The following is a 14,636-nucleotide window of genomic DNA, read 5'->3' as shown; positions in this document are numbered from 1 at the left end:
TCAGTCAGAAATCACAATGGATGCAGTCGCCGCCACTACCTTTCAAGAGGGTTAAACCATGAAAATCTGGTCACAGACCATGAGCATAATTATACTACCGAATTAGGCTAATGACTCTGAATAGTATCAAGTCACTGGGACATATTTTATGTAATAACCTGAGATGCTTAGAAACAATAACAGTGGCTAATACTGCCTATTAGGTTGTGAGTCAGCCTGCATACTGAGTTAATCAAATGTGGCACCTCAGAATTAGGACTTAAGTCCTAATTTACCATCTCAGTGTGCTTTCTCCCTGTGTACATTTGTGTAAATTGAGCTGCCCTTGGGATACAACTAGATGTGGCATTAGGAGACCTGGGACCAGAACTCCTGCTCTGTTTTTTTGTTTTAAAGAAAAGGACTTTAATGGCAGCTGTGGGGTCAGGAGACTCTAATCAGGGCTGCGGCACTGGGCTCAGGAGTGATAAATCTTGCTCCCTGCCTCATTTTCCCAATTAAACACCCACACAGACATTTAAGCTGCTAGTTACCCTGTGGGACAAAATATACGGGTACAGGTAGTTTCTTTACAAAACTCAGTCAAATATATTTGTGGATACTGCTGTCAAAGTTATTGTGTGTATGAGCTGCACAATTTTAAGACCCAGTGACTTACAAGAGAGGGTGCTAAGCATGTAACCAACTATCACCAGTATAGATATTAAAATAATAGTCAGGATTACACATCACACCCCATGGATGCTAAAGGGTGTGATACGCAATCCTAACAATCCTTACCTAGAGGGAGGTGCCACTTAGCCCAGCGTGACTTACTTCCTTGCATGTGTGCTTAACATTGGGGCCTTAAAGTGCTAATCCTAGGCTGGACAGGGTCCACGACTGGCTGTTTAGTTCCATTAATCCTGTTCATTTTTCATTTCGAATTACACACATCTTTAAATAACTCAGATGCAGTTAGCGATTCGTGTAAATTTAAGTATAATCTGCAGGTTTTGGAGTAATACTTCAATGGCAGTCTGTTGTTTCTGACACAGGAAGGTATTTTCTAAGACTAAGGCTGAAATCCTTGCTTGTGAGTTAATACATGGTTAGGATTCTGCTGCAAAACAGCTGCTCAAAGCAGAATGGCCTGATTCTGTTTAGAAGTGGGTTTTTGCTAAAGGCTTTAAGGGGAGCCTTATGTGGGGGAGCGGTCCATGGTAATCGCCCCCATTTACTACCATTCCTCTGAAAACATTTATTTTCCCCATTCCTATAGTAATGATATATGGGCAGGGGGGTCCCATTTTTTCTAATTGCTTAGTGTGGGGAACAAATACATAGGAATATAGATAGCTATCAAGTCGAGACAGCTGGCCCATCTGTCTAAGTATTTTCAATACTAACTGGCAGAGGATTTCCAAGATTTCAGGCAGAAGTAGTCCTACTTAGAAATGGCACAGATTGATACCTGGGACCTTCCAGGTATACCTGCAAGTATTCTTTGGGCAGGGAGGATAAAACCTAGGAAAAGAAGGGGTAACACCTCTCCCCCCCCCCCGCCCCCAGGAAATAGTATGCATTCCCAATTAAAATATACTCTTTTAAATAAATACAGTTAACAAATCTAAAGACAGAAATGTATCAATGCACAAAGAAAAAGACTCAAAAATGTTCTTTTGATGAGAGCTTCAAGCAGAAATAGACCCAACTTTCATTATATATTAGGGATTAGATAGATTTGCTCTGGTTTTTACAAGCAACAAAAAGGGGGTAGGGACCAGCAGCAGTTGAACCACAGATAGGAAAGTTACAGTTTAAAGTTCCTCAGTGAGGGAGAGGGGAAGATATTGACTTCTTTAAAGCATTGCGCTTGATCCCTGAAACTATATCATCTGTAGCGGGAGCTTTGGGAGCTATAGTCTTTCATCGTCACTGTCACTAATTTTCTTAAACGCAATGGGGCTCGCTTGCTTCAAAGAGGTCTTTGAAATGTCTGTATGCATGGTGGACATGGCTATCGTCTCGTAGTCGTCATCCCTCGGGTGGAAATCGCAGAAGCGAAAGAAAACCTGCAAATCCCTCTGGAAGTTCTTGTTGAGGAACCCATAAAAGATGGGGTTCACGCAGGTAGAGATCATAGCCGTGAGGTGACAGATCAGGAACAGCAAATTGTGGCTGCAAGAAGCAACAGGTAGAATTTCATGGTTCCAATCAAAGACTGTGTTAAAAACGGTCAGAGGGAGCCAGCACACCGCGAAGGCCACCACAATCGAGATGAGCATGATGTTGATCCTTTTCGTTTCAGTGGATCGGTATTTATTGTCTCTCATCTTATCCATCATGTTGCTCCTCCTTTTTAAGCGCATGTATATCTGCGGGAAAACAAAAATTCAAGAACAACTCTGTGACCTAAAACTGTGGATCCTACAGGCATTTCTTTGGAGGAAACAAAGAACAGGTAAGACACATCACGAAAACACGATTCTCTCTTACCTTTAAGTAGCAAATAAATATAAAGCAAAGGGGTCCCAAGTACTGTATCACCAAGAGAGCTGTGGTATACGAGAGCCTGATTGTCTCCAGTGGAAAGGAATCCAAGCACACGTACTTCCCTTTGTATTCCTCTATCGTTAGATTGGTGAAAGGTTCGTCGGTCAGTATGTGATACACCAGGAAAGGCAAAGATGAAGCCACCGCTAGAGTCCAGATCGCAGCAATCCCTATGTAGGCATGTCTGTTGTTTGGCCTCCAGCCACGAGGGTTGATAATCAGCTGGTGGCGCTCAATAGCAATGAGGACCAAAGAGAAAACCGAGACTGTGATGGAGACACACTGCACAAAAGGGTTCAGCTTGCACATGGCCTCGCCAAAGACCCAGTGGTCCATTAAGGTGTAGACAAAGGTGAAGGGAAGACACATGATGGTGATGAGGAGGTCCGAAAAGGAAAGGTTGACAATGAGGATGTTCGTCACGTTGCGCATCTCCTTTTGTTTTAAGATGATGATGATCAAGGCCAGGTTCCCAGAGATGCCCAGAAGGATGACGGCCCCGTAAGCCAGAGCCAAGGTGAACACCATCGCCAAAGGCACGTGACAGTCTTCATCCTCAAAGTGCACGAGTCCAGAAGCCTCCTTTGAGACATTCTGAATGGAATAGTTTCCTGCCGAGGAAAGAAGTGATGAATTCATGTTGGGTTTCCCCACACGCACACAACAATCTGGGCCCACGCTGAGCAGTGGTCTGAAACGGCAATCGGTTTCTCAGAAGCACATTCAAGGTGTTAATGTTGTTCTCCTTACACAAAGAACAGGCTCCCAGCAGAAGCTGCCACAGAAATGTTCATGCCATCAATAATGCACAACCTGCAAAGGCAAAAAGAATGTACACGGATTTATTTTTCTTGGGTTTTCAGAAATGGAGGGAGGTGTTTTGTACTTTATTGGAAAACCAGGGACCTCCTTAATCACAGTTGGAATATTTATTCCCCCTCACTGCCCGGAATAGGCTATTGTTTTCTATTATGGAGTGGCTGTTTAAACCTGAATTTTCACTGCTGAGGTAATATTCAGAAGGGACTGTAGGGTTATCAGTTGCGTGTCAAGGCCCCAAGCCAGCCCCCCATAAGAAATAAATTCACACTAGCACAGAATTTTGGTTTAGGTTTAGGGCAAAATTTAGGCCACAACTTTATTGATTACAGCAAATGTAAGTGGTATTGGCTTAGGCATTGGCAATAGACTATATCTGATTCCTGCCCACCTTGCAGAAAGTCATGAAACGGTAAACCTTTCATATCAGGGGAACCTGCCTGCAGCTCTCCTCCATGTTCCCAGAGGCCTGGCATGGCCCTAGCCCCTCAAGTGGACTTCAGATAAGATCCAGGCCTCGAATTCCTTTAACGGAATATCCTTGGACATGGAGGGGCAGGCGATGGCTGACATGCCCTCCCCCACACATCAATAAGCCAATGCCTAACCGCCAAACCTTACAAAGTTGTGATGATTGCTAAGAGGTAGGCAAAAACCAAGTGGCCAATGCCAGTCTGCCAAATGGAAAAATTGCTACCTGGCTCCCGTCCCAAGACAAGTGACCAACCGAAGCCCAAAGCAAGGACAGAGGACACCTAAAATAAAAGGGCGGGTGGACAGGTGGCAGCGCAAAGCAAGTGCACAGCACACGATGCGCTGCCGCTCATATACCCCCCCCCCACACACAATCACCTCTCTCAAAGTGACTGGGCAAGGAGGCCTGGGATGATTGTCGTGCCACCCCGGCATGGAAGGCTTCATTCCACCTATGCTGGGGTGGAGCTGTGTTGAGGGCCTGCCCACAACCAAGAACATTTTCTAAAATGATCCAACTTCTCATTCCCTACAGCAGGCGTGGCTAACCTATGGTGCCTCCAGATCACATTGGAGTACAACTCTTATCATCCCTAAGCATTGGCCGTGCTGATGGGCACTAGAATCTACAACAACTGAACGCCCACATGCAAAGCTCCCCTGCCCTGCCCAGAGACAATATTAATTAGACCTACATCTTCGTACCCAGAGAAAGGATTCAAATCTTCCTCTTTGCATAAAGCTTAATTGCAATGCATTGCACCCAAAGACAACAAGCAATATCAGGTTAACTCACAGGCATCTGGCTGAAAGTCGTCCCTGGGGTGCAAGTTCCCAGGGACTTTGAGACAATAACCATGGGAGATCTACACATGCTGCTACTTTTAGTGCCCAATGTTAAGCATGTTTACCCAGAAGCAGTGCTGGATTAACACACAAGCTAAGTAATCTGCAGTTTAGCACCCCCTAGATACTAAATTTCAACTTTTACATAAATCATTTCAACATCACAGGGAGCAGGGTGAAGAAATTATGAAACCAGACATTATTGTTCTGTTGTGTATATACTTAATAACTATGCAATTATTGGTCACATCACGTACAGAAATAACCACAATTAATATCAAAATTTCATTCGGCCAGGTGTCCATAAGCTGTCAAAGAGCACTGGTGGCAGACCATACCCGTCTTGACTGCAGAAAATATTTGGCCTAATCATAAATTAGTCTCATGTCTCATTTCAAAGGTTCTTTTTTTAAAAAAAATCATGGCAGTGATTTAATTTTGATGCCATGTGTAGAACACACCTAGTGCATGTTGTGTTGTTTCTTCCAGTGAATAAGTGTTATAAGTGCTCTTGTGTTGCTGAAACACAAAGTCTTCAAATATGCTAACTAAGAAATCATAAGGCAGCTTCACTTAAAGTTATTCCACATGCAAAAAGGCTTATTGCAAAAATATTTGTTTTAGTTAGATTGTTTCATTTTCGGCTGTCTCCTTGCCTATGTGGTGGGATGTCTGCAAATATAAAAGCGTGTTGTTTCTATTTTCATTGTCCTTTCTGTTAAAATAATAAACTTTTTTGAGTAATGCTCTGGGGCCTCTTAAACTTGACACAACCCTGCTCAGAAGTAAGTACTACTGAATTGAAATGCAATTTTCTGCAATGTAAGTGTGTCTAAGGTTACAACAGCGCAGCCTAATATAAGAGAGCCTCAACAGGAAATCTATCATTGTGCCGGCATAAACCCGCAGATGAGTTACGATTAAGAATGATGCCATGGTACATTCATCTGCACTATTTTCTGACACTCAGTTCAAGGGTTTAGCTGCCATAATTTGGAATTCAGACTGAATGGTCACATATAGGAATTTTTCTATAGACCCAGAGCATACGAGATTCCAGCAGCAAGCACAGTTTAATGATCAAACCGAGTACTTCTTGAGTACTAACAAAACAACACATAACACATTCTTGGCCAGTTCAAAGCACTTATTCATTTGGAAAGGTCACGGAGCAGAGAAACACTAAGCAATCATCAATCTCATTCACATTAGGAATAATATTGCAGGTCACTGTGAGAAGCCCAATCCTCAAAGAAATCCAATGGAGGGGGTCAGCCCACTGAAAAATTTCCAGCCACCAGTCAGGCTGAGAGCTCATGGAAGTTCTCTCAAAGGTGAAGACTCCTTGCCCTTCAATATCATCCTAATGCAGGATTAGCCAATGTGGTGCCCTGCAGAGGTTGTCACAGACTACAACTCCCATCACCTCTGACCATTCACCATCCTGGCTGGGGCTGATGGAAGTTGTAGTCCAACATCGGGTCACCACATTGACTACCTTTGTCCTAATGTCCCCAGAATTCAAAGACCATGATCAAGATGTATTCCTTGGTTCTTCAGTCACATTGCAAAAGCATGAAGTTTGATATGCGCTGCAGAGTTAAAATGACAAGTGCCTAGAATTCTGCGTACGGATATAGGTTCAGATGATTGAAGTTAATTGCTAAGTATTTCATTCCAATAGATGTTGCTACAGGTTTGTTTTGTTTTTAAATTTGTTCCTGTTCTTTATATTGTAACGTACAGCAAATGTCAGTGGAACAGAATGGTTCAGAATAAATTCCATGCACATACAGAACTGAAAACATTTTACAGTGACTCTAAGGAGAGGGGTTAAAATGACTTGTGACCGACCCAGCTGAACCCAGGGCAGCAGATATATATGATGGTCCACTGGAGATGTGTTAAACCTTATGGGTTTGCCTCCTTTCTGCCTGCCTGTCTGCCTGCGATCTCAAAGACAGAAGGGCACGATGCAATAAATAGATTGAGGACTGCATTTGGACTGGTAGGTCACTAGTTGTAAATGCCTGAGACAATGATAGATGATAGATAGATAGATAGATAGATAGATAGATAGATAGATGATAGATAGATAGATAGATAGATAGATAGATAGATAGATGATAGATAGATAGATAGATAGATAGATGATAGATAGATAGATAGATAGATAGATAGATAGATAGATAGATAGATAGATGATAGATAGATAGATAGATAGATGATAGATAGATAGATAGATAGATAGATAGATAGATAGAGATAGATAGATAGATAGATAGATAGATAGATAGATAGATAGATAGATGATAGATAGATAGATAGATAGATAGATAGATAGATGATAGATAGATAGATGATAGATAGATAGATAGATAGATAGATAGATAGATAGATAGATAGATGATAGATGATGATAGATAGATAGATAGATAGATAGATGATAGATAGATAGATAGATAGATAGATGATAGATAGATAGATAGATAGATAGATAGATAGATAGATAGATATAGATAGATAGATATAGATAGATAGATATAGATAGATAGATGATAGATAGATGATAGATAGATGATGATGATAGATAGATAGATAGATAGATAGATAGATAGATGATAGATAGATAGATAGATGAGAGAGAGAGAGAGAGAGAGAGAGAGAGAGAGAGAGAGATGATAGATAGATAGATAGATAGATAGATAGATAGATAGATAGATAGATAGATAGATAGATATAGATAGATAGATAGATAGATAGATAGATAGATAGATAGATAGATAGATGATAGATAGATAGATAGATAGATAGATAGATAGATAGATAGATAGATAGATAGATATAGATGATAGATAGATAGATAGATAGATATAGATAGATGATAGATAGACAGATATAATGGAGCTATACTTTCAGTTCAAGGATCTAATTAGCTGTGATAAGCACCTGAGTGGCTGTCACACACACACACCCGCCCTCCAGATCTCCTTGGAGCTTGTTGCCAACTTGTCAGGCCCCTATGCATTCTCCATCTACCTCACGAACCACCACAGCACGAATCCTGTGCTTTGTGCTTTGGATTCTGTAACCTGAAGCGTATGTAACCCGAGGTACCACTGTACTGTGTTTCTGAGCTGGATCATGCCCCACTCAAGTTTAAAGTGGAAAATTCCAAGCACGGCTTCAGAGAGAGACACATTTCACTTGCCATTGGGTTTGGCACTGATCTAGTCAGTGGTGACTGGTGCCCATTGGGACAGAAGGCAAGGAGACCAATAGGCAGAGCCTGATGATGATAGTTTTGTCCCCATCCTCCTCCCTGCTGAGTGCTAATAAGGGGCAGGATTCTGACGAGTCAGTGCTACCCCCTGGAGTGCTTCTAAGTAAGTAAGCATGCAGGCAGGTGGGGACTGACTGAGGGCAGAGTGAAGCTGGTGCCCCATTCTAATGGGCCAACCTCTACCATATATATATATTGTGTTGTGACCTACTCTAAACCTCTTCTTTTTCTTTGCTCTCCTTTGCTCCCACTTTAAAAAAAAAATCCTTTTGGCCATGCTCTTTTCAGCTACCAAGAGACAAGTGCCCAGTGCATTGGAGCAGAGTTACTCCAACGGTTCTTGCAAGCAAACTCCTTCCCTAGTTAATATTCCAGCTGACCCCCGGAAGAACAGTAGGGGGCCGAGCACAAATAAGCTATCCTGGTTGCTTTCATCTCTGGCAGAACTGCTGTCTTGCAGGGATAGGGCAGCCACTGAGGAGACAGGAACAAAATGAAAAGGATTCAAAATTAAAGAGGATTTGAGGAGGGAAAGAGCAAATCAATATTTATCCACAGAACTCAAATATACACACAACAGAGCAATCTCTTGCCATTTACAAAGAAGCAGGATAGAAAGACGGAATCAATGGAAATTTAAACCAGCAATTAATTGACCCGCATTTGATGCAATCAATAGACAGCAAAGTCTTGTGGGATATTTCCCCCCTCTTCTGAAACCTCTTCATGCAACTTAAGTTTCCCCTTAAATGGAAAGGCTTGAGCTGAAGGCTGAGTTTACCAAGGCAACCCGCAGCCTTGATCCATAAGAGCACCTACTATTCATTGGCTTATATCACAGATGGGGAACCTTTAGCTCATGGGCCAGAGGTGGCCCATGGGTCCCTCCAACCTGGCCCACAGCCTCTCCTCCTCAGCCCCTTGCCTGTGCTTAAAAGGGGAGCTGGTGCTAACAGAAACCTGACTGCTGTCCAGTGGGGTGAGAAGCGAATACAGTGGTACCTCGGGTTAAGTACTTAATTCGTTCCAGAGGTCCGTTCTTAACCTGAAACTGTTCTTAACCTGAAGCACCACTTTAGCTAATGGGGCCTCCCGCTGCCACCACGCCGCCGCCAGAGCACGATTTCTGTTCTCATCCTGAAGCAAAGTTCTTAACCCGAGGTACTATTTCTGGGTTAGCGGAGTCTGTAACCTGAAGCGTATGTAACCTGAGGTACCACTGTACAGCTGGAGAGGAAGAAGGGAATAAAATAATACATTCCAGCCATACTAGAAGAGTCACAGTTTCACACACACACACACACACACACACTCTTACACACTTCCATTCAGGCACTATCAACTTTCAAGGAAGGCACATTTCAGCCAGGCAAAAGTACTTGTGAGAGAACGAGCAAAACTGGTGAGGGTCTGAAGCTTAGGGAGGGGAGGAAAGAGTCCTGAGGATTAGATAGGGAGGCCTACATTCAGCCCCTAAGCCTGAGCTTCCCCACCAGCTTAAGCCCAAACCAGCTTCAACGGTCTTTGGAGCTTGCTGGCTGCCTCCGAGTTCTGATAAACAAACTAGCTTCATTTCTCATGGTCAGCAAATGCAACATAGATGACGAACATGAAAGCTACAATAGTGGAAGTGTGGTAGAAGAAGACATGGCATTTCAACCAGGGAGGTTATCATTCACCAGCATCCACTGCATACCCTCCAAGATTTCTCTGTTGAAAATAGAGACGTCTCATTCCATAATGTTAATTTTACTATTTATACCCCACACATCTAACTGGGTTGCCCCAGCCACTCTGAGCAGCTTCCAACAGATATAAAAACCTAATAAAACATTAAACATTTTTAAAAAACCTTCCCTATACAGTGGTACCTCAGGTTAAGTATTTAATTCATTCCGGAGATCCGTTCTTAACCTGAAACACCACTTTAAGCTAATGGGGCCTCCTGCTGCCGCCGCACCGCCAGAGCACGATTTCTGTTCTTATCCTGAAGCAAAGTTCTTAACCTGAAGCACTATTTCTGGGTTAGCGGAGTCTGTAACCTGAAGCATGTAAACTGAAGCATATGTAACCCGAGATACCACTGTACAGGATTGCCTTCAGACAGCATTCGGGTCAAATAACTCCATACCATCCATCATTTCTCCAATAAAAATAGGGACGTCCTAAAGAAAAGTGGGACATTCAGGGATCAAATCAGAAACCAGGATGGCTTCTGTAAATGCGGGACTGTCTCTGGAAAATAGGGACACTTGGAGGGTCTGCCCCTCGGGTGTGTCTGGTTTTTTTAACAGGAAGCCTAACACAGGAGGAAAGATGAACCAAGGGCCCAAGCAAGGTTTCAATAACAGGACTTAGACTTGGACTAGAAAGCAGAGCCTCTCAGCATGGAGAAAAGGTGAGCTTCTCCATTTAAAAGAAGACCTAACCTGGGGGGGAAACTGTAAAGACCTGATGAAGAGAGCACAGCAGAGGTTATATTTTCTGAGAATGCTCCGGAAAAATAATCTCTCAAAGGACCTGTTGATGGCATTCTACCATTGTACTGTTGAGAGTGTATTAACTTATGGTCTGTGCGTGTGGTTTGGGAGCTGCACAGTCAGGGGGGAAAACAATGCTGTCCAGGGTTGTAAAGACTGCAGAGAGAATAATTGGGTGCACTCTTCCCACCTTGGATCAAATCTATGCTCCAGGTGTCATAAGAACATAGCTGTCAACGTTTCCCTTTTTTAAAGGGAAATTCCCTTATTCCGAATAGGATTCCTCGCAAGAAAAGGGGGAAGTTGACAGCTATGCATAAGAAAGCTGCAGAAATAGTGCAGGATAGTACGCACCCCGGAAATTATCTCTTTCAGCTTCTGCCTTCTGGAAGAAGGCACAGGGTTATAAAGACTAGCCGCCTGAGAAACAGTTTTTATCCAAATGCGATTTTGGTTTTAAACACAGTGTAAGGTAGTCTCTGTGAGAGTATATTGTATTTAATTATGGAGTATCAGAGTTTTTAGGGGGTTAACCAGGCTGGGATAGCTGGGATAGCAGGCTTGTTGGTTTTTGAATGTCTGATCTAGATTTTTTTCAATTTCGTTGTTCTGTATGGGACAATGACAATAAAGATTATCGTATCGTATTGTATAAAATGCACATCATCTATGCATCTAGAACTAAGAGGAAAAGCTTCCAGGCTAGATGGTGGAGTTGCATTCATGTGCCAACATCCCTCATTTTAGAAACATGTGGTGTGATCCTAAACATGTTTAATCAGAAACAGGGCTGCGAGTTTAGCGAATTTTATCAGCATGATGAATCCATTAAAATATATTGGTCAGCTAAAAAGGTTCCCCTAACTTACTGACCATCAGGTTTAAATAATAATAATAATAATAATAATAATATTGATCTTGTTGTTAATTTATTTAATTTGTTATTCACATAATGGCCTCTCTGCAATTTACAGCCAGGTTTTAAAACATGCATTTGTAAAAACAAAAGCTACCAAAAGTTAAGCAATTGATCAGAACATAAAATGAACACCAGATTCCAAATGGGATGGGGGCTTTATCAGCAACCTAGACTGGTAGCAATAGAAATCTTTGCTTAGCTGGGTCATATTCTCGAAGCTACCAACATGAGTTTGACCAAACTGCGGGAGGCAGTGGCAGACAGGAGTGCCTGGCGTGCTCTGGTCCATGGGGTCACGAAGAGTCGGACATGACTAAATGACTAAACAACAACAACAATATTCCATCAAATGCCTAGGTGGAGAGAAAAGTCTTAATGTGGTGCCAAAAATATGTCAATGTCAGTTCTAGGACAGCGTGTCACAGTCTGGAGATCTGGGGGTGTCAGAGAGGAACAAAGACAAGTCCCTCTCTACTGCTGCCACCCACCAAAGCTTTCTCAGACAGGGCAAACAGAGAAGGGGCTCAGAGGACACGCATATGGTTCAGGTAGAGTTTTCTTAACAACAACAATTTGCACAACAAAATTGATAAAATGGAGGACAGAATTTACTAATAAAACAGCAGATGACAAACACAATCTTAGACAGGGAAGGGGAATCTGTGTTCCTGCAGATTTTCATGGATTCTGGCTCCAGCACCCATCCCTGAGCATTGGACATGCTGGCTGAGACGGATTAGAGTTGTCATCTAGCAATATCTGAAGAGCCAGTGACCCAATGCTCAGGGTTGGGTGTTGGAGCCGGAATCCACGAAAATCTGCAGGAACACAGGTTCCCCTTCCCTGTCTAAGATGGTGCCTGTCATCTGCTGTTCTTATTAGTAAATTAGTATATTAGTAAATTAGTAAATATGAAGCATCTATAAATTAGAAGAGGTATTCCCTTCTCCTTCTATGTGACAGAGAAGAGGGAATGCGTCTTCTCAATGATGCTTGCTGCAACAATACATGTATCATCATCTAAAAATGAATAGGGCATATTATTCCCTTATTTTTTTTCTCTCCTTTATGCATATTGAATAATCAATCAATTAAAACTCATTTTGTTTTTGTTTTTTAAATAATATTTATTACTTTTAAAAGTTACAAAAAAGGAGAAGAAAGAAAAAGAAAGACAAAAAAGAAAAAAACAGAAGAGAAAAGAAAGCAAAAACAATACAATACAATATATAAACAATACAAAACCCAACCTGAACCCATTAAACTAAACACATAAATGAAGCAAAACAAAAACAATTTAAAAACATCCCTCCTTTTCCATACTCTATCCTTCATTCCCTTGTTTCCTCGACTTCCTCACACCTCCCTTTTTGTATCCCACTTCTAGTACTTGTTTCAGCAAATCCTTTCCACCTTTCTCTATTTTCTATCATATTATAAATAACATATTTTTTGACCTTATTTCCCATTAAGACTAAATTACTTATATATACTTAGCTTCTTATAGCATTTCTGCTAAGTCCATAAAATATCATTCCACCATCAATTAAAACTCATTTTGGGCTTTATCCATGTTTGCACATTATTTAGCTGCTAATACACTTCCCCTCTATTTGAATTAGATGGGGGCTGCCCACACCTGCACATATCTGAATTTGTATATAAGGTGCAGCTTCTGTTCTTCCCATTCATGCCTGTAGCTGTTTTGTGCTTATCCCTGCCTTCCAATTTGTTGATACTATTATGCCACTTAAGTACTGACAGGGCCTGTGTGCAGGTAGCTTCATGAGCCTTGTTTTTAATAAACATTTCCCCACCCCACCCAAGAAGTGTGCAAAAGCAAATTTGTTCGTTCTGTTTTCTGATTTTGTGCAAAAGAAAGAAAGGAAAACACACTGGAAATAGTTACAAGAACGGCCATAAAAGAAATGAAAGCAATGAAGAAGTACTGGGTATGGGAAGGGGAGGAGAAGAAAGTGGCAATCGCTCCAATCAACCAAAATCACAAAAACAAATAATAATACGTGATCCCGAGTGGAGTGGTTTGGAAGGGAATTTGCATTATTCCAGTATCAGGTGAACCTGAATTTACAAGCAGAAGCATTAAGATGGGCATTGTTCAAGGGTAACATCATGTGGACAACACAAATTAAATGCGAATGCAAACAGCTGCAAACACACAGTAAACTGATGTGAAAAAGCCCATGATTAATCAGTTAAGATTTCTTTAATTGGAAAACTATCCTCCTTCTAGGCCCCATGGAGTAAGTTACTTCCTAAGTGTGATTAGTTTTGCAGCCTTACATACTGTTACACAGGACCCCAATCTCCACAGCGGTGCAAGATTCCAGGGGACCAAGTGCTTACACAGGACCTGTGTTTCCTTTGGAAATGAGGCACAGCGGAGAATGTATAGTTCATTTACACATATATACAACCTGAGTCCAAGCTGGAGGGAGGCAGCATTGGAATTAAACAGACACCTGCCATTTCTCTGCCTCTCTCTCCAGCCCACTGCTTACTAATTCTGTTGAATAACTCTACAACACTCTGCACGAAGCTTCTGCCCACATTACTTCTAACTCTCTATTCTCTTCCTAGCTTTTTGCAACACAGGCAGAGGAGATGTCCCACTCGCTTTGATCCTGTGTTGTGCTATATTACCCCCAGGCTGCCATCTCAAAGGGGATGCGTCTGACTTAATTAACACTTAATTTATGTTGATTCCCTTGGATTAGCATTGTCTAGCACACAGCCTAATCACAGGGGTTAGGCCTGATGCACACACAGAATCTGGCTATTTCCTGCTTCTAACACCCCCAAGCCTTTGTTAAATTCTAATACTGCTGGCGCCAGGAATTTAGGAAAAACTTATACTTTGGTATCAGGCTGCATAGGTGCCACCCTAAACACACTAATAGTGCAACAAGAACAATGGTGCAATCCTATGCATGTCAGTCTTTCTTACTTCAGTGGGGCTTGCTGTCAGATAAGAGGGAATGGAACTGCCTCTTTGGAATGCATTCCTGTACCACTTACGGTAACTGAGAGTTAGCCCCATTGAACCCAATTGTTCCCAGTAGAACAGGATTGCACTGTTAAGTAAGGAAAGGCATGGTTAAGATCATGCTGGTGTTTAATATTCGCACCCTGCCTTCTTTCCCATCTATCAAAACTTTCCAAAGTTGATTGCCCTGAGCAGAGGCTGGACTGCCAGGGCAGAAGAGTTTGGATTTGATATCCCGCTTTATCACTACCCTAAGGAGTCTCAAAGCGGCTA

General features: G+C 42.0%; 1 protein-coding gene across 3 annotated transcripts in view; it reads right to left on the bottom strand.

Annotated features, from left to right (window-relative positions):
• Positions 1–1,659: 1,659 nt before the first annotated feature.
• The window catches only part of NPY1R (neuropeptide Y receptor Y1), a gene marked incomplete at its 5' end in the record, with an annotated part of 17,829 nt that continues 4,852 nt past the window's right edge, over positions 1,660–14,636 (bottom strand). For 2 of the 3 annotated variants that reach the window (XM_083755846.1, XM_083755845.1), the window contains 2 exons: positions 1,660–2,357; positions 2,479–3,348. In XM_083755846.1, coding sequence (XP_083611972.1) covers positions 1,899–2,357; positions 2,479–3,174 — 1,155 coding nt within the window. In that variant the 3' untranslated portion in view covers positions 1,660–1,898. The remainder of the gene's footprint in view (positions 2,358–2,478; positions 3,349–14,636) is intronic. The other variant, XM_083755844.1, reaches the window with a different exon arrangement.

This window comes from Podarcis gaigeae (assembly GCF_964106915.1).
Source record: "Podarcis gaigeae genome assembly, chromosome: 9".
In the NCBI taxonomy this organism is placed as follows: Eukaryota; Metazoa; Chordata; class Lepidosauria; order Squamata; family Lacertidae; genus Podarcis; species Podarcis gaigeae.
Note: the sequence above shows the minus strand (reverse complement) of the source record. Positions and strands in the feature narration are given on the sequence as shown.